Source organism: Elaeis guineensis, chromosome 2 (assembly GCF_000442705.2).
Source record: "Elaeis guineensis isolate ETL-2024a chromosome 2, EG11, whole genome shotgun sequence".
NCBI classification, from domain to species: domain Eukaryota; kingdom Viridiplantae; phylum Streptophyta; class Magnoliopsida; order Arecales; family Arecaceae; genus Elaeis; species Elaeis guineensis.
Genome location: NC_025994.2, coordinates 84,015,494 through 84,035,213, shown reverse-complemented (window position 1 = coordinate 84,035,213; position 19,720 = coordinate 84,015,494). Strand labels below are relative to the sequence as shown.

The 19,720-nt window shown below is 44.9% G+C and overlaps 1 protein-coding gene across 1 annotated transcript; it reads left to right on the top strand.

Moving 5' to 3' along the window:
* Positions 1-16,815: 16,815 nt before the first annotated feature.
* Positions 16,816-19,447, top strand: LOC105055589 (calmodulin). The gene is made up of 4 exons (XM_010937456.4): positions 16,816-17,055; positions 18,485-18,642; positions 18,817-18,897; positions 19,182-19,447. The coding sequence occupies exons 1-4, from the start codon at positions 16,983-16,985 to the stop codon at positions 19,314-19,316; spliced, it is 447 nt and encodes a 148-aa protein (XP_010935758.1). The 5' UTR covers positions 16,816-16,982; the 3' UTR covers positions 19,317-19,447.
* Positions 19,448-19,720: the final 273 nt, after the last annotated feature.

Sequence of the window (19,720 nt, the reverse complement as noted above, 5' to 3'; positions counted from 1 at the left end):
CCAATAGGTGTCGCAACCAGCTTGGACCTAATGCAAGTATGGTCCGACACAAGATAGATAAAAACTCTTCCGACTTGAAGTTAATTTATTTATTAAATAAATCAAAAATCTAGACTCAAATCTAATTATTTTATTAAATAGATAATCTAATTTGATGTATGACAGATTGAATCAAATCAAATGAGTCAAAATGGTTGAGCATTGCCATCCCTAATTACTATTGTGTCCTAGCCGTATCTAGCAAGGATAGTGACAAATGAAGGTTATTTCGTTTATGCATTTGAGGGTCTGATTATATCCCTACAACTCAACCCACTTATAAGCTGATTTAGGTTGAGTTGTGGGCAGATGCGCCCTTCTCATCCTTGCTTCGTCACTTGCCTTTTGAAAGGGTTTAATAACATTCTCTTCGACATCTCCCACCAAATCCTAGTCGTCAAAAGGATAGGAAGGGGGCCTTGCTGCTGATCATGGAGAAGATGATATCTTTGTCCTTCTTGGTGGCAACCAGCATTTTTTTTTTTTTTGTGGTTGGGGGTGGGGATGGGGGTGGGGGTGGGGGCAGGGAGGGGGGGGGGGGCTCGGGGTTGTATGGGTGGTTCTTTAGGAGAAGGGTAAGGGTGTGACTAGGGAGGAGGTGGTGATGGTGGAGCCAAGAGAGGGGGAGACAAGTAAGTCATTCTTATTTCCATGAAATGAGATGGACTCGATGAAAGCTATGTCGAAAGAGAGAAGGTAGATAAGCATGGGGTTGTGAGGGGGGATGAGACTGAAGATGAAAGATCTTTATCAGGCCAACAATATGGAGTCGCATTGATGATTGGAACTCTTTGTACCATCATCGTGTTGGAAACACGAGAAATGACAGAGGATTGAGATGAGAGGTTGGAATGGTGGAAAGGGAGCTCACAAAAATGGGGCAGACTTTTGGCCTTTTTTTTTTTCCTCTTCGGAATCTCAAATGAATAACCATTGAGGTGAAACAGTGGACCACGACGGTATATTTGTTGTTTCAAACACAAAAATTAGGTGTTGTTTGGTAGGAGATGATATTTCACATCACTCGAATGATGTGAAATCACTTTATTTAGCATTGCAAAATCTCATCTAGTGAAGAAGGATCCAATGATATATTCGGTGATAGCATTACCGCACTATATAGTGATACTATCACCGTACATATCCTAGGTGATAGCACATCACTAGATATTGATGATGTGTTGAAGTTATTTTGAGATAAAAATATTTTTAGTTAGCAAATTAGGGAGAAAAAAAATTATCCTTGTCTCTTTCTACAGATACCTATTTTATTTTTATTGACAGATTTAGTTAAATAACATGAATGCTTTTTATTTATTTATTGGATGTCTATTTTATTTCTAGATCATACTAAACCCTTCATGCTTTTCTTTTTTTCATTTTATTTTGATTAGCTAAATTATTTCCAACGAACAACTCTGGTATTGATGGTCAAAATTGGCTAAGCCTTGTCAAATCCAATTATATATAATATTATCATAATATTATTTTAATAATCTAATCAAAATAGATATTGTTGGGTATGAAATACCCACAGCCGAAGTCCTCAGCGGAATCGGCTCCGGAAGGCCCGCCCGGACTCCTACGGGAGCCGGGCTCCGTCCTCAACGTCAACCGCAAGCGGACTCCGCCCGGACTCCTACGGGAGCCGGGCTCCGTCCTCAACTCCAGCAGCTGCAAGCCGACTCCGTCCGGACTCCTATGGGAGTCGGACTCCGCCAACAACCTCAACCGCAAGCGGATTCCGCCCGGACTCCTACGGGAGCCGGGCTCCGTCCTCAACTCCAGCAGCCGCAAGCAGACTCCGTCCGAATTCCTACGGGAGCCGGACTCCGCCAACAACGTCAACCGCAAGCGGACTCCACCCGGACTCCTACGGGAGCCGGGCTTCGTCCTCAACTTCAGCGGCTGCAAGCCGACTCCGTCCGGACTCCTACGGGAGCCGGACTCCGCCGACAACGTCAACCGCAAGCGGACTCCGCTCGGACTCCTACGGGAGCCGGGCTTCGTCTTCAACTCCAGCAGCCGCAAGCAGACTCCGTCCGGACTCCTACGGGAGCCGGACTCCGCCAACAACTTCAACCGCAAGCGGACTCCGCCCGGACTTCTACGGGAGCCAGGCTCCGTCCTCAACATCAGCTGCCGGTAAGTCTTGTCCGGACTCCTACGAGAGCCGGACTTTGCATCTGATTTTGATTGCAGGGGATTCCATCCGGACTCCCACGGGAGTCGGGCTCCACCCACTACCCCAACCGCAAGGAGGACTCCGCCCGGACCCCAACGTGGGGTCAGACTCCGACCGCTGCCGAACTTTAGCCGACAGATCTGCACTCCCAGGCCACAATCACGGCCACAATTCTGCTACACTTCCTGCGGCGGATTCCGCGCAGCTCCACTACTCCCTGACAGGCCGCAGTAACGATCGCAGCACTGCTCCACTCCCTACGACAGATCCCGCGCGGCTCCATTACTACCTGACAGGCCACGATAAACGGCCGCGATCCTGCTCCACCTCCTGCAACGGATACCGTACGATTCTCCCATCCGCTGGCAAGTCACGACAACAAACACCACCCCACTTCACGCGGCAGACTCCACGTGGCACGCCCCAATGATAGCCACGGGTCTACTCCACTACTCTTCGCAGCAAACTCCGCCTGACCCTGAGCAGCCCACTGCCAGACGGTTACAGATATCGCCATCAATCCGTTACCTCCCCCGCCTATAAAAAGGGAGACCCAGATACGTTATTCCATAAGCTCATTCCTCATCTCAAAACTCTGCTAAATTCTCCGTTCGAGCACTCCATTCTTGTTGAGGCAGAGAACTGACTTGAGCGTCGGAGGATCTTGCCGGAGCAACCCCACCGTCGGTTTAGACTTCCTTTGCAGGTTCCGACGGCGACCGCGGCTTCCCCGACTCCAGCTTCTCCGACGCAAGCAGATTTTTGCACCAACAGGATTGGCGCTAGAGGAAGGGGGCATGTCTTCGCAGTACCCTTATTCTTAAAGGAGCGTTCAACGGAGCCGCCTCCGATTGTTTCCTCCGACATCCACTCCTTGTTTCCCCTCCGTGGGATCCACACTCGATGCCTCCACGCAAGGCGTCCACACGACGGTCCACGGCCTCCGCGGCCAGATCTCAGGCTCCGATCTCCCCTCCTGTTTCTCAACCTCCTCCTCCTCCTCCTCCGGCGACGGCGGTCGGCACGGAGCAGTTTGACTTGCTGGTGCAGCAGGTCAGAGGCCTCATCGAAGCTGTGCAAGCAATGCAGCAGCAGCAGCCGCAGGCGTCAGCGCACCCGAAAAGGGCATCTCCGGAATGCCAGAACCCGACGGCGGGGCGGGCCACCTGGGCCAGCCGCCCCGTCCTTCCCGGGAAAACAAACCCGAGGGTAGAGAGCCCTCAATCGGACCACGACTCTACCCTTGGAAGATCCCTGCCCCCGTTCTGCCAGAGGACCCTCGAGACTCGAAGTCGAGAAGATTTCCTGGATCGGAGGCTCCAAGAGATGAACCAGCGGATTGAAGAACTCCGCCATGCGCCTCCCACTTATGGTGAGGATATTTGTACTGACCCTCCCTTCTCTCAAATGATCATGCAGGAACCGATCCCGCCAAACTTCAAGCTTCCCCAGTTCGAAAGCTACGACGGGACTTCGGACCCGGTGGATCATCTGGAGGCCTTCCGGACGATGATGCTGCTTCACGGTGCTCCTGATGCCATCTTATGCCGGGCTTTCCCGTCTATTTTGAAGGGAGCAGCGAGGAACTGATACTTGGCTTTGAAACCGGGTACCATCTTTTCCTTCGATCAAATGAGCCACCAATTTGTGGTCCATTTTGTCAGCAGCCGGCGCCTCCAGAAGGGTTCGGAGTCCCTCATCAACATCAAGCAGAGGGAAGGGGAGTCCATACGGGCCTACATCAACCGCTTCAACATCGCGGCGTTGGAGGTCCGGAACTTGGACCAATCAGTTGCCATGGCCGCCCTGAAGGGCGGCCTTCAGAAGAATGATCTTTTATTCTCCCTGGAGAAGAAGTATCCCAGGAATTTCGCTGATTTACTGGCTCGGGCCGAAGGATACGCCCGAGCGGAAGAAGCCTTCAAAATGAAGGATGAAGAGACAGCGAGGGAGCGACAAGCGGGAGACTCGAGTAAGTCCACAATTGAAAAAAGGCCAAAGGAAGCCCGGCTGCGCTCTTGATCTCCTCCCGGGCATAAGCACGCCCATACTCCACCCCGGGCGCGCAGGCAGAGAAGCCCGGACCGTGGGGTTCGACGGGGTTCCCCACCAGGGAGATTCCGCAACTACGCCCCCCTCAATGCCTCGAAGGCCCAGGTATTGATGGAGGTCAGGGAGCAGCTCCCTAGGTCGGAGAGGATGCGCACACACCCCGGAAAGCGCAACCCCAATAAGTTCTGCCTCTACCACCGCGACCACGGCCACGACACAGAGGAATGCATCCAGCTCCAGGATGAGATCGAGGAGCTCATTCGGCGAGGTCGACTCGACAGGTTCATCCGCCGCAGGCCCGAGGATAGAGGAGACCGGCCAAGAGCGCTCCCGCAGCCTGAACCGTCAAGAAGGAAAGAGCAACCCGGGGACCGGCCTCCCATCGGGACCATCGACTCCATCATCGGGGGACCTCAAGGAGGAACGGGCCACCCGCGATCGTGGAGCTCAGAACACCTGTAAATGTATCACTTACGATTTCACTTTGAATCTAAATTCCTTTCTACTTAACGTACTCTTCCCACATGGCGTGGATTTATTATGACTGGATATGACCCCTCCAAAAATACAGCCATGTCAGGAACAGGAGGAGAACCTCGTCCTGACATGAGCAAAATCAAAGGCTCGGTTCTTTTAGACCGGATGGGGGGAGAGGCCCTACAACGCCCTAATGTGCCCCCACAGCCATGTCAGGAACAGGAGGAGAACCTCGTCCTGACATGAGCAAAGTCAAAGGCCCGGTTCTTTTAGACCGGATGGGGGGAGAGGCCTTACAACGCCCTAATGTGCCCCCACATCCATGTCAGAAATAGGAGGAGAACCTCGTCCTGACATGAGCAAAGTCGAAGGCCCAGTTCTTTTAGACCGGATGGGGGGAGAGGCCTTACAACGCCCTAATGTGCCCCCACAGTCATGTTAGGAACAGGAGGAAAACCTCGTCCTGACGTGAGCAAAGTCGAAGGCCCGGTTCTTTTAGACCGGATAGGGGGAGAGGCCTTACAGCGCCCTAACGCGCCCCCACAGCCAAGCCGGTAAAGGGAGGAGAACCTCACACTGGCTCGGGCAAAACGGAAGGCCCGGACTCCTACGGGAGCCGGATTCCGGCCACGATGCAAAGAAAGACTTCACCCGGACTCCTACGGGAGCCGGATTCCGGCCACGACGCAAAGAAAGACTTCACCCGGGCTCCTACGGGAGCCGGATTCCGGCCACGACGTAAAGAAAGACTTCACCCGAACTCCCACGGGAGCCAGGTTCCATCCACAGGGAAGACTTCACCCGGACTCCCACGGGAGCCGGGTTCCGTCCACAGGGAAGACTCCACCCGGACTCCCACGGGAGCCGGGTTCCATCCACAGGGAAGACTCCACCCGGACTCCCACGGGAGCCGGGTTCCATCCACAAGGAAGACTTCACCCGGACTCCTACGGGAGCCGGGTTCCATCCGCTACGCAAAGGAGGACTTCACCCGGACTCCTACGGGAGCCGGGTTCCGTCCACGACGCCAAGGAAGACTTTCGACACCGGTTAGGAAGACAACGACATCCCCGAAATAATGTAGGGCCCGGACGGCCAAGTTCGGGCTTGCAGCCATGCACGATGAGAAAGGCGAGCTAACGCATTGACGACTGGGTGCCCCCTGACGACGTCTACATCAGACAAGTCAAACGATAAGAAAGGTTCGGCGGACAGCAATATTAGTGCAACGCGCGGATGAGGTAATACAAAACGCTCTTTTTTATTCCATTTCCGATATACACACTACAAAGCCAGGGAGATGTCCAAAAAATGGAAGAGGGCAACAACAAAGGAAGGAAGCGGAAGCCGGAGTCCGGCCCGGAATGCTTCCTGGTACAAACAAAAGCGACCGGGAGGGGGAGTGCTGGCCCGGTCAGAGGGGCCTGGCAGCTTCAAGTCGTACTCCGGAGGAACTCCATACTGAACCCTTATCAGAAGGAGTTCCTCCGAAGTCAAGGAACACGGAATGGTGCCCGGCGCGAAAATCGGGCGGAGCTCAGCCCCAGACGCGGGTTCGTCCACAGAGACGGGGACCTGGGGGTTTGAAGCAGAAGAACTCCCAGAACTGCAGGGAGCAGAAGAGCCAGAAGACATTTTGAGTAGCTCCGAAGGGGGACTCTAAAGGACCCTAAGAAGGCGGACAGAAGGGGGAGCGAGAGACCGCAGGCTAACTCGGAAGGATGCAAAAGTAATGACAGAAAAGAAGCCCCTAGGCGGTGAGAAGAAGGTTGGCACTAACCTATATCACTCTGGGGGACCTGAGGGACAAAAACAGGAGGCACCTACGGCTGTAGAAGACGTCCACTGAAGCAAGGCTCTCGAAGATAAGGCAGACGTTGGTAAGAACTCAGGAACGGAGTAGGATGCCTAAAGGTGGGAGGACGGGTTTAAATAGACCCTGGGATCCGGCGCCATAATGATCGCGAATCCCCCCAGGCCAGTCCGCATCCGACACGTGTCCCACTCCCCCTAGCAGGCGGCTAAAAGCGGCTGACGGTTGGCAGGATCATAATTGCGCCGCACCAAGGCCAATGTACCTGCGAAAATTTCGAAGCGTCCCCTCGTACCGCTCCAATTCGAAAAGACTCTGGCACACGCATATTTAATGCCAAAATATCTGGGGGCGGCAGTGTGTAGGATTCGAAGGGACGGCTTCGGCTGTGCCCATCTCTCTCTCTGTACTTCCTTCGTTTGAAATTCAAACTCGGAAGTAGGGGGACTGGTGTTGGGTATGAAATATCCACAGCCGAAGTACTCAGCGGAATCGGCTCCGGAAGGCCCGCCCGGACTCCTACGGGAGCCGGGCTCCGTTCTCAACGTCAACCGCAAGCGGACTCCGCCCGGACTCCTACAGGAGCAGGGCTCCGTCCTCAACTCCAGCAGCTGCAAGCCGACTCCGTCCGGACTCCTACGGGAGCCGGACTCCGCCAACAACCTCAACCGCAAGCGGATTCTGCCCGGACTCCTACGGGAGTCGGGCTCCGTCCTCAACTCCAGCAGCTGCAAGCCGACTCCGTCCGGACTCCTACGGGAGCCGGACTCCGCCAACAACGTCAACCGCAAGCGGACTCCGCCCGGACTCCTACGGGAGCTGGGCTTCGTCCTCAACTTCAGTGGCTGCAAGCCGACTCCGTCCGGACTCCTACGGGAGCCGGACTCCGCCGACAACGTCAACCGCAAGCAGACTCCGCTCGGACTCCTACGGGAGCCGGGCTTCGTCCTCAACTCCAGCAGCCGCAAGCAGACTCCGTCCGGACTTCTACGGGAGCCGGACTCCGCCGACAACGTCAACCGCAAGCGGACTCCGCTCGGACTCCTACGGGAGCCGGGCTTCGTCCTCAACTCCAGCAGCCGCAAGCAGACTCCGTCCGGACTTCTACGGGAGCCGGACTCCGCCGACAACGTCAACCGCAAGCGGACTCCGCTCGGACTCCTACGGGAGTCGGGCTTCGTCCTCAACTCCAGCAGCCGCAAGCAGACTCCGTCCGGACTCCTACGGGAGCCGGACTCCGCCAACAACTTCAACAGCAAGCAGACTCCGCCCGGACTCCTACGGGAGCCGGGCTCCGTCCTCAACATCAGCTGCCGGTAAGCCTTGTCCGGACTCCTATAAGAGCCGGACTTTGCATCTGATTTTGATTGCGAATCAGATGATCGCGAATCCCCCCAGGCCAGTCCGCATCCGACACGTGTCCCACTCCCCCTGGCAGGCGGCTAAAAGCGGCTGACGGTTGGCAGGATCATAATTGCGCCGCACCTAGGCCAGTGTACCTGCGGAAATTTCGAAGCGTCCCCTTGTACCGCTCCAATTCGAAAAGACTCCGGCACGTGCACATTTAATGCCAAAATATCTGGGGGCGGCAGTGTGCAGGATTCGAAGGGACGGCTTCGGCTGTGCCCATCTCTCTCTGTACTTCCTTCATTTGAAATTCAAACTCAGAAGTAGGGGGACTGGTGTTGGGTATAAAATACTCACAGCCGAAGTCCTCAGCGGAATCGGCTCCGGAAGGCCTGCCCGGACTCCTACGGGAGCTGGGCTCCGTCCTCAACGTCAACCGCAAGCGGACTCCGCCCGGACTCCTACGGGAGCCGGGCTCCGTCCTCAACTCCAGCAGCTGCAAGCCGACTCCGTCCGGACTCCTACGGGAGCCGGACTCCGCCAACAACCTCAACCGCAAGCGGATTCCGCCCGGACTCCTACGGGAGCCGGGCTCCGTCCTCAACTCCAGCAGCCGCAAGCAGACTCCGTCCGGACTCCTACGGGAGCCGGACTTCGCCAACAACGTCAACCGCAAGCGGACTCCGCCCGGACTCCTACGGGAGCCGGGCTTCATCCTCAACTTCAGCGGCTGCAAGCCGACTCCGTCTGGACTCCTACGGGAGTCAGACTCCGCCGACAACGTCAACCGCAAGCGGACTCTGCTCGGACTCCTACGGGAGCCGGGCTTCGTCCTCAACTCCAGCAGCAGCAAGCAGACTCCGTCCGGACTCCTACAGGAGCCGGACTCCGCCAACAACTTCAACCGCAAGCGGACTCCGCCCGGACTCCTACGGGAGCCGGACTCCGTCCTCAACATCAGCTGCCGGTAAGCCTTGTCCGGACTCCTACGAGAGCCGGACTTTGCATCTGATTTTGATTGCAGGGGATTCCACCCGGACTCCCATGGGAGCCGGGCTCCACCCACTACCCCAACCGCAAGGAGGACTCCGCCCGGACCCCAACGTGGGGCCAGACTCCGACCGCTGCCGAACTTCAGCCGACAGATCTGCACTCCCAGGCCACAATCACGGCCACGATTCTGCTACACTTCCTGCGACGGATTCCGCGCAGCTCCACCACTCCCTGACAGGCCGCAGTAACGATCGCAGCACTGCTCCACTCCCTACGACAGATCCCGTGCAGCTCCATTACTACCTGACAGGCCACGATAAACGGCCGCGATCCTGCTCCACCTCCTGCAACGGATACCACGCGATTCTCCCATCCGCTGGCAAGTCACGACAACAAACGCCACCCCACTTCACGCGGCAGACTCCACGTGGCACGCCCCAGTGATAGCCACGGGTCCACTCCACTACTCTTCGCAGCAAACTTCGCCTGACCCTGAGCAGCCCACTGCCAGACGGTTACAGATATCGCCATCAATCCGTTACCTCCCCCGCCTATAAAAAGGGAGACCCAGATACGTTATTCCATAAGCTCATTCCTCATCTCAAAACTCTGCTAAATTCTCCGTTCGAGCACTCCATTTTTGTTGAGGTAGAGAACTGACTTGAGTGTTGGAGGGTCTTGCCGGAGCAACCCCACCTCCGGTTTAGACTTCCTTTGCAGGTCCCGACGGCGACCGCGGCTTTCCCGACTCCAGCTTCTCCGGCGCAAGCGGATTTTTGCACCAACAGATATCTATAATAATAATAATAAATATTATTATTACTATTACTATATATTTTTGCGAGGAGTTATGAATAAAGAATGTTTAATCAAGTTGTAGAATAATTATTACATACTAATGTGTAAGACTATTTATGATATTTTATATATTATCACTATCACTACTTGGTGATATACCAAGCACAATAAAATTCTATTTCTTGTGATATTCCAATGATATACCAAACACAATGATCATATATCATCCCAGTATTTACACATTACTTCAGTGCTTATATCATCCTGATGATCACATCACTAGTCCAAATGATTACATCACTGATGATACACCAAACAATATCTATAAGGGGTTGGGGAGGTGATGGTTTTAATTGATGCTCTTAAACTATCTTTTTATTGAACTTACAACTCTCAAGCACAGCCTTTTAAAATAGAAGTAGATACAACTATAATACAATTTAATTTACTTATAACACAATCATATGCAACTTAAGCTGCAGTGTATGTTTAGTAGAAGCTAGTAGAGTGAGAAGAAAAAGTATATTCAAGCTCTGAATTTAGGTGAATAAATATTTCATTTCTACCGTGCTTGTCGAAAAAAGATCACTTTAATGATATTTTTTTTGAACAATATTGGAACTATTATGCCCTTGCCCTTGGATGAAAATATGTATTTATTTTATTTAGTCCACATATCTCACGCTAGTTTGCAGGAAGAGAGACTAGTGAAGATGTTTTCGGTGGTGATGGATCTTTGGATCTAATGTCTCTTGTTATTGCTAATATTTTCATTGTGATCTCATTATAGAGTAATAGAGGTTTCTTTTTATTATAAAAAATTAAAAGACTTGATAGATGCCACTTAGACATTTGACGAAAAAAATTTAGCCAAATTCACAAGTTGGAAAAAAAAAATTATTAAATAGTGAGAGAAGAATCAAATTAGTTAGGAAAAATGTTATGATAAAGGCCTTTTAAAATGCCACTTGGCAAGTGGTCCCAAGAGGAGAGAGAAATGGTTGGTTAAGATAAAAGTAGTTTTATAAAATTGTACTCTTCTAAATAAGAAAAATTATTTTTGAAGTGCACCTACAAAGAGGGTATGGATAGGGTGATGATATTAAGAGATTCAATAATATCTAGACTAAGCCCACTCATACACAAGATTCATGATAAACTTAGTTTGAAATAAGTAATGATTGGCCGTGATTAGATTCACTTGGACTTGATGATCAGAATTGAGTATATTCAAGGGTGGAGAGGGTTGAATTGGTTGGATTTAGATAAGATAAGGTTGGCTTCATTGGGATTGGACTAGGATAGGCTAGGGTTTAGGCTTGTTAACCAAATAGATTAAGGTTTATTACCACTATTTAAGAAAGGTAATATGTGTGCGGCTTGGGATGTTTAAACACTTGCATCAACCAAATAATCTATCATTCATATACATCGCACATGATACTAATACTGAATGTACATATATATACTATATCATACAGTGAAATTTCTTGACCAGAATGCCCCTAATTCGTTAGGAAAACACTATTTGAAAACTACACTATCAATGACATTTTCAATATTTTTTAAAATCACATATTTTATTATCTATCTTTCTATTTAGCCACATAAATTATTCTCTCTCAAATCAAAATAATCCTCTACAAATATTTCAAAATGAAATATTTTTAAGTTTTTTTTCTCCAATCCATCAGTTCTACTTCTATGAACTTTCTCCTTAGTTTTGAATTTATGCATTTAATCCATTAATATTTGATTTTATATTTATATTATGTTTAATATAATGTAAATATTAATATATTTATTTTATTTTTTTTCTAAATATCTATGCTCTAGGTACAATACAAATCAATACATATTTAGGAATATTTTGTAAATATGTATGAGGATAGAATTGTAGTGATTTAATAAAACCAAAAGAAAAAGAAAAAAATAAAAGGTGGTGGTGGAACAAAAATCATATGGAGCGAGTACTAGTGAAAAAATTATGGGTGGACTTTATAGCTTATTGCATTTCTTTTAACATCAATCTTAAAGAATAAATCTAAAAATCAAAATTTTTTCTACTAACAAAGTCATCAATCCTGTGATTTAAAAAAATATAACATTCTCTCTCTTCCTCATTTTCAGTAGAATATATACAAATAAATTAATTTTCAAGTAAATCAAAATATACATCTAAATAAATTGATACATATTTCTTAAAATAAAGAGTTCACCCATACACAATATATGGTAAAGTTATATACATTAAGTAAATTAGTCAACTTGTAACTCAATATATATCTTTAAGCAAATTCATATACACTTTTTGGAATATTATGTTCACCAGTATATACTACAGGATCTGGTGATATACACTCATCGATTTCTTAATACATACTGCAAGTTACTTTGATATACACTCAGTAATGATCCAATATATATTTTTGAGTAAAAAGCATATTTTTGAGTAAAAAATATATTTTAGAAACTATGCATCAATTTATCTGGAGGTGTATAGTGAATCATTACTAGGTGTACATCAAAGAAGCTTGTAGTATGTGTCAAAAAATTGATGAGTGTGCATCACTATACCATATAGTGATTACTAGTGAATATAAAGTTCTAGAAACTATACATCAATTTGCTTGGAGATGTATATTGTATTGCTAAATGACTAATTTGCTAAGTATATATTATTTGACTGTGTATTATGTATTAATAAATTTTATATTCTAAAAATTATTTATCGATTTATCTAGAGGTGTGTATTGGATCATTGAATGATGTGCAATAAAAAAACTTACAATATGTATATGAAAATCAGTGTATATCACCATACCATATAGTGTACACTAATGAATATAATATTTTAAAAATTATATATCAATTTGCTTAAAGTTGTGTATTGAATTACTAGATGACTAATTTACTAAGTATGCATCATCTGGTCGTGCACTATATGTTGGTAAACTCTATATTTTAAAAATTATGTATCGATTTATTTGAAGGTGTGTATTGACCTACTTAATAATTAAGTTGCTTGGTATGTATCACTTAATCATATAGTATGTATCAATAACAAGTATATTATAAAGATGAGAAAAAAAGAAGATGCTATGCTTTTTTTTTTTTTTTAATTATAAAACTAACAACTTCATTTGTAATGATTTTTGATTTTTAGTTTTTTTCTTTAAAACTGATATTAGGAGAAATATGACAATGAAGCCCATCCCATAATTTTCTCTAGTGCCTGCCCTATATAATTTTTGTCCATGGTGGTGGAGCGTGTTGATCCAAGCATTCAACCCAAACATAGTGCTTGTACTCCGCCGAAGCAGGCTACTGTAAGCCATGTGGAGAAGGAAGGACACAGAGAACCCATTGAAACTTTTGGGTGTTTCATCGCAGTCTAAATGAGCCCGTATTATATTGACAAAAATTCACTAAGCTCGAGTTGCACCCATGATTTGAGATTAGGGCTGATAAACTATGATCCAATCTATTAATTTAATCTGTATTCAATCCGTCATAAATAAATTTGGATTTAGACGAAACGAATTTGGATCATAAAAAAATCGTTCCGTTTAATCTGTTTAATAATTGGATCGGATATAGGTTTTAGATTTCTGATCCGTTTAATTCGTTTCATATTCAGATCGGATTGAATCAGATAATCCATTTAATCTGTTTAACCTATTTCTGATCCATTTAATCCGATTTGTTTAACACATTTAAGATCCGTTTAACCTGTTCAAAACCTGTTTAACCTGTTTCTAATCCATTTAACTCGATCTGTTTAATCTGTGTAATCTGTTTAACTTAATTTGATCTATTTAATAAATAGATTAAATAGATCGAATTAGATTATCTGTTTAACAAATAGATCGAATTTAAATTTAAAATTTTAATTTATTTAATAAATAAATTGAATTTGATTTGATGATGTTTTGATCCGATTCATTTACGATCTACTTTGATCTGGCTGCCATTTTTATTTGGGACCTGCAGATGCGGGCCAGTCTGCCACTCACGTGTTCAAGCGCATGTGGGCGACCAGTCAACCACCGAAGGCAGAAACCGCGTACCACATCACGTGAGGGCCGACTGTCCGTGTCAGCGGAGACCACGCACCGAGCCAGCCTCGGTCCCCGATACCTTCTAGACCCGTGCGATATATTGAGTTATTTTCCCGTCTCATTTTCTCGCTCGAGGTCGTATGGTAGCAGCCAATACGTCCGGCTATAGACGCCTCGTACCCAATCCCATCACGATGTTGACGGATGGGTCTACTGTCTCTCGAATCTCCCCTCACGCCAGGGGGCCTCATCAGAGACCGTGGACTACCGGATACAACATCCCGAATTGGTCAGACACGTGGACCGCGAGGGATTGGTACACCTCTAAGCCGCGTCGGGTCCACCATACAAGGAACGGGTCTCACATGGATCTCATTGATCGTGGTCCTTGAATTGAATATGATCGTCTGATCTTTGAGTCAATGTAGTGCAAACCCAGATTTTCACACCTCTCCATGCTTGATTGGCGGATGAAATGGACTAAAATTGGACCGAGAGGGCATGCTATTGTAAATTTAGAATCGAACTGCGATAAAGCAGGTCCATGGAAAATAAAACAAGGATTTCAAGAAGCAGCCAGAGGAACACTTTTTGCTAGCTCGTATTCCCTTTTGATCTCCTGTATCAAACCGTTCATCATGTTTTTTTTTTTTTTTTGGTAAAAGTTCATCATGTTTGAATGATTCAAATAGAACTGGCCAAGATTTTGGAGTGCTGACGAGAATTGGCATAGGTCATCTCTTAGGTTGCTGCTTGGGTCATTGATCAAATGCGGCAATCAGGGATTGATGCACTCCATGGGACCATGGTGCATAGCTACATTATACGACGGTAATCATAGACTAGTACCTAAAAATAATGATCTAAGTGGCGGCAGCTTTTTTGAGAACTATATAGCACCTTAGTCCATCTTTTAATGGAAGGAAATGAATTTTCAAGGCATTGGAATGTATTGATGGCTAATCCCAAATTTACCATCCAAGATGTTGAACCTAGTGCACTTTTCTCTCATTATAATCCCTCAATTGTCATAATGGAGATCTTTCTAAAGTCAACGAGGAGTTTGCCATTCAGTAATGCTTCTCATGTTTAAAGATTTTTTTTTTTTTTGAGTGAACTTATTTGATTTAGATTTGCTCTAGGAGTGCATTGGCAAAAGATGGAAGTACGATTGTCAATTCAATGTTGCTACTAATCACGTATCCATTCACCGTTCAGTTTTATTACGAATACATGAGGCATGTGGTCTTGGTCGACGCTTGGACATCGTGAAACCAATTACCAACTTTTTGGTAAATTTGTTGTTATCAGATAGGTAATCTCAGTCTTATCCACCTTCCCCCCCTCCCCCCAAAAAAAAAAGCGGATAGATAATCTCTAGCATTTTTTATCAGTTTAATACTAATAGCAGAGTTAGGAAAAAATATTACTAACTTGGGAGCTTGAATCCTTTTTAGTTTGCACCTAATTCAAATGGCTATGGTTGAAGGACCAATACTTTCTGATTTAGGTATGAATCTGAGATGATTCGGATTTGGTCGGCTTATCGATAATTGACTTGCATGAAAGTACCAGTTCTTCATTTATGGCTATGGTTGACGTGATGACCATTATTTGATAGTATCGAACCATACATGGGGCAGCATGAAAGCCCATCCTAAGATAGAGATTTCGAGTCTTGACTTGGACAAGATCGGTGGAACAACTTATTGGGCCCCTTGGATCAGCTGCACGGTCGCTTGGAGAAAACAAATTTTTTCTTCATACAGCCTTCCAACAAGGCTCATGCATAGCCAAATTAGCACACTACCGATTACTCAGATTGGCGGGAATTTGATGAGAAGGTACAATAATTAAGACATAAATCTCAAGGAGTTTAAGTGACTATTGTACCCCTTTTAAAAAATAAACTTTTACTTCTGAATGTTTTCCTCATGACAGTATTTACCTCATGATTCTTGTTGTTTAAGCAAAGCACGAACATGGTCATGGATGATGTCATCTATGACTAGAAAAGTCACCATCCAGTGTTACACTTTGATCATCTAATAGAGCCCATATCCTGGTATTTTCACCAGGACTGTTCGGCAACTTTAGTGGATTCTTAGAAGTTCAAATCTCTCTTTAGACCTAATCAATTAACATCTAGAGATGACAACTAATAAATGCCTAATGCCCGATGCCTAATTATCTATGAAGAATAAGTATTTCCCAATCAAGTTCTACCAATAATCTCAATTTAGCTCATATGCCTAAAACCATGTAAAAAAAAGCGTGCAAATGCTCTTAAGCAATCGAAACATGAAAAACCCTAGCGTTGCAGGATCAATCAATTTGGTATAGAACTCCTATGTATTTAGATTTTCTACAACCGGAAGAGTTATTTGAACATCACTAACATGGGGCACATTTCAATAGCCTCTACAATGATTTATTAGTCACTCATATATCAAATATCGACATTAGTAACTTCTTCTCCAAGCTGCTTAGAAGATCACTCCTTCCGTTGTCCTCCCCAGCTAACACTTTGCGATGCTTTTCAAGAAAAAAAAATTGCTTAGACCGGTTCAAACAAACTAAACTTTTTGTAGTCAAAATTTTGATGAACGTTAGTGTTGTTTTCGTAGTAGAAGAAATATGTAGGGGGGTTAGTTTTGGACTCAAGAACCAATCTGCCTTCTGTCCTCCCCAGGTCCAACACCAGCTGTCCACAGTTGGAAAACCACAGGGCAATCACCAAAAAAATAAATTAGAGTCTAGAAGAAAACAAATAGAAAAAAAAAAAAAAAATAAGGAAAAGGACATCAGGTCACGGACTCATGGGCAGGCCGACCGGGTTGGACGGGCTCGACCGAACGCACCCATTTGGACCAATAAATTCTCCGTGGATGGAAAGTAGCGGACGAAGGAAATAAAACATAGATAAATTACTAGATAAGATCCTGGTCTATTATTAAGAAAATCTAATATTTATATTCTACATACTTTCCTTTTGGATTGTTTGAAAAGGACTTTGGACAGGGAATACTTCGACAAAGGTCAGCCATTCTGAAAACTACCAACTCCTCCCTCGTGCCTACAAAAGGCCCCCCGCTGGTATTCGGTTTTCTTGCATCCCCTTTCCCAAACTAAGGGTTCTTCTTGTTTCTTTTTTCTCGGTACAAGCCCCCAGTAAGGATTCTTCGATAGCTCTCTTTTGGTTAGAGTTTGTATTGCTATGGATCACCCGACAAAGGAGCAGATCTCTGAGTTCCAGGAAGCCTTCAGCCTCTTTGACAAGGATGGAGATGGTGAGTTATTCTCACAAACCCACCATCATTTCACGTTGGCTATCCTTTTTTTTTTTTCCTAAAAAAAAAGTTTTTTGAGGGAACTCTCATTGGCTTCTCTCTTGGTTGATTGATTTGGTTTAGTTTTAATGAATATTTTGTTCTTGTTTTTAGACTCTTATCTTGCCTTCCGATTGTTTAACTTGGGCTTTCTGTGGTTAATTTTGACTGATATATAAATGGGAGGTTGACAAGAGCCATATCCTATTTTAATTGAGAAAATGGGGATTCACTACAATGGGTTTTTTTTCCTGAGATATGATCATTTGTTAGTTTTCTTGATAGAACGTTTATCGTTCTTCTGATATGTGTCCGTGTTTGTGAGCTGTTTTTCTTTTTTTCTTTCTCTATGATGCTAAAACATGGATCTCCATTGCTTTTGTCTTGTCTCTAGTCTATGGTGGACTTGTGTGAAGTCCTTTCTCCACTTCTCTTTCAGAGAGAAAGAAAAGTGTAAGGGGAGAGAGGGAGTGAGTCTATTAAAACCTGTCAGTCTCTTGGATAGTTTAGACCAAGCCAGAGGCCATGAATTGGTAAACTTGCTAGTCTCTTGAATAGTTTAGACCTAGCTAGACGCGATGAATTGGTCAAATTGAAAACTTTCCACCACAATGGATATTGTTGAGTGGCCTAGGCGGTTGGTTTTCTGATGCCATCATGCCAAGTTAGATTTTGAGGCTAAAAGCCAAATCATTATGTCGCTCGATGAACCTTTGATGGTTAAAACAATTTATTGGTTGCCAAGTTAAGATGTCGTCGGTGGGCCATGAGCAGTAGATTTGAAGCACAAGAAATATGTTGCAGAAATTTCCACGAAACACAAATGATCGATTTTGCTTTGTTTATCATATTGTCTTTCTTTTTAACCAACGAGCATGGTTTTATCCTAAATAATAAAATTAATAACATGATTCTTTGTCGTCCTCATCTTGATGAAGGCGGATATTGGGTATAAGTCCATCTTATGATTTTTCTTTTTTTCTTTTCCTTTTTTGAGGAGTACAAGTCCATGCTACAATCACCAAGAGATTTTATCAATTGGCTAAGCTGAAATCTTTAAACAATCCTGATTAGACCTAGCAAATTGTCACACTATCAATCTTCCATACAATCTTTAGGTAAGATGGAAGACTAATAATCAATCCTTCAACCAGAGTGTTTGAGATGTTGGTTCCATTGATAAGAAGAACAAAGCATGAGGTAAATCACTGTAGGTGATTTAGTCTTTTCACCAGGAGAATGATTGGTAAAGGAAGATAACCATTGTGATCTTCATAAGATAGAAATTCCATACGTATACACCCATGCTAATACCTTATTAGGCAACCAATGCTCTTTTTGGAGGATTATGATTATTAATGGCTTCTTCTGCTTCTTGCTTAAACTGCAGGGTGCATCACATTGGAAGAACTTGAGACCGTCATCAAATCATTGGGCCAGAACCCAACTGAAGATGAGCTGCATGAAATGATTAAAGAAATCGATGCAGATGGCAATGGAACCATAGAATTTGGAGAATTTTTGAGTCTAATGGCAAGAAAAATGAAGGTAAAATAATATAATTAAATCATAACATCCAATATGTACTATACTAATGTCTGGTCTGGTTGGCCATATCAGAGAACACATGATCTCCGGTTCCTGCTTGTCTACCCTCACAAGGAGCTTGTCCTTTCTTTTTAATAATCAAGGACTTGACATTTAGTATTGCTCTCCTTGCAGGAGACTGATGCAGAGGAGGAAATCAAAGAAGCTTTCAAGGTCTTTGACAAGGATCAAAATGGATATATCTCAGCCAGTGAGGTAAATTTAAAATAGTTACAGTTTTCCATCCATCTATTCTTTGCATGTCTTTGTAATTTTAAGCTGAGATAATATGTGAAAATTAGCAACAATGCTCACTTGCATCATTTTTAACAAGATCTGGTACATGGCTAAGAACTTGAAGGTGCATATTGCCATGCGCATTATATCTGAATATGTCAATTTTTAAGTTGAGTTAATGCTTTTATTTGTAGTATTTGGTTCTAAAACTCTTATTTATTTATTTATTTTAATTATTTATTGGAACATTTTTGTGCTTGCAGCTAAAGAATGTGATGATTAGCCTCGGGGAGAAATTGACTGATGAAGAGGTTGATCAAATGATTAAGGAGGCAGATTTGGATGGTGATGGACAAGTGAACTACGAGGAATTTGTGCGAATGATGATGGCCACCTAATTTATAATTTAGATGAAGAAGATGTTGCGTCTAAATTTCATATCTTTGTTTAAATGAATAACAATTCTTTACACTTTATTGGCCTTTTTCTATAACCAATCATAAATGTCGACAATTTTTTCCTCTTCCCACTTTATCTACATATTTGATCAAATTACCTACCAGTACAAACGATGATTTGCCTAATTCTATCAAAAACAATGCATGCTCTTGTTCCATATATGCATATTGTGATAGAGATGATATAAGGGGAAAAGATATCTGTCAAAAAACAGAGGAAACCGACTACATCAACTATTACAGCAGTCATGCTTGATGATTTTTAAGTCCCATGATTCCACGAAATTTCTATAAAATAACTCCCTCGTAGGTATTTGATACTTGTTAGAATGATGCATATTCCT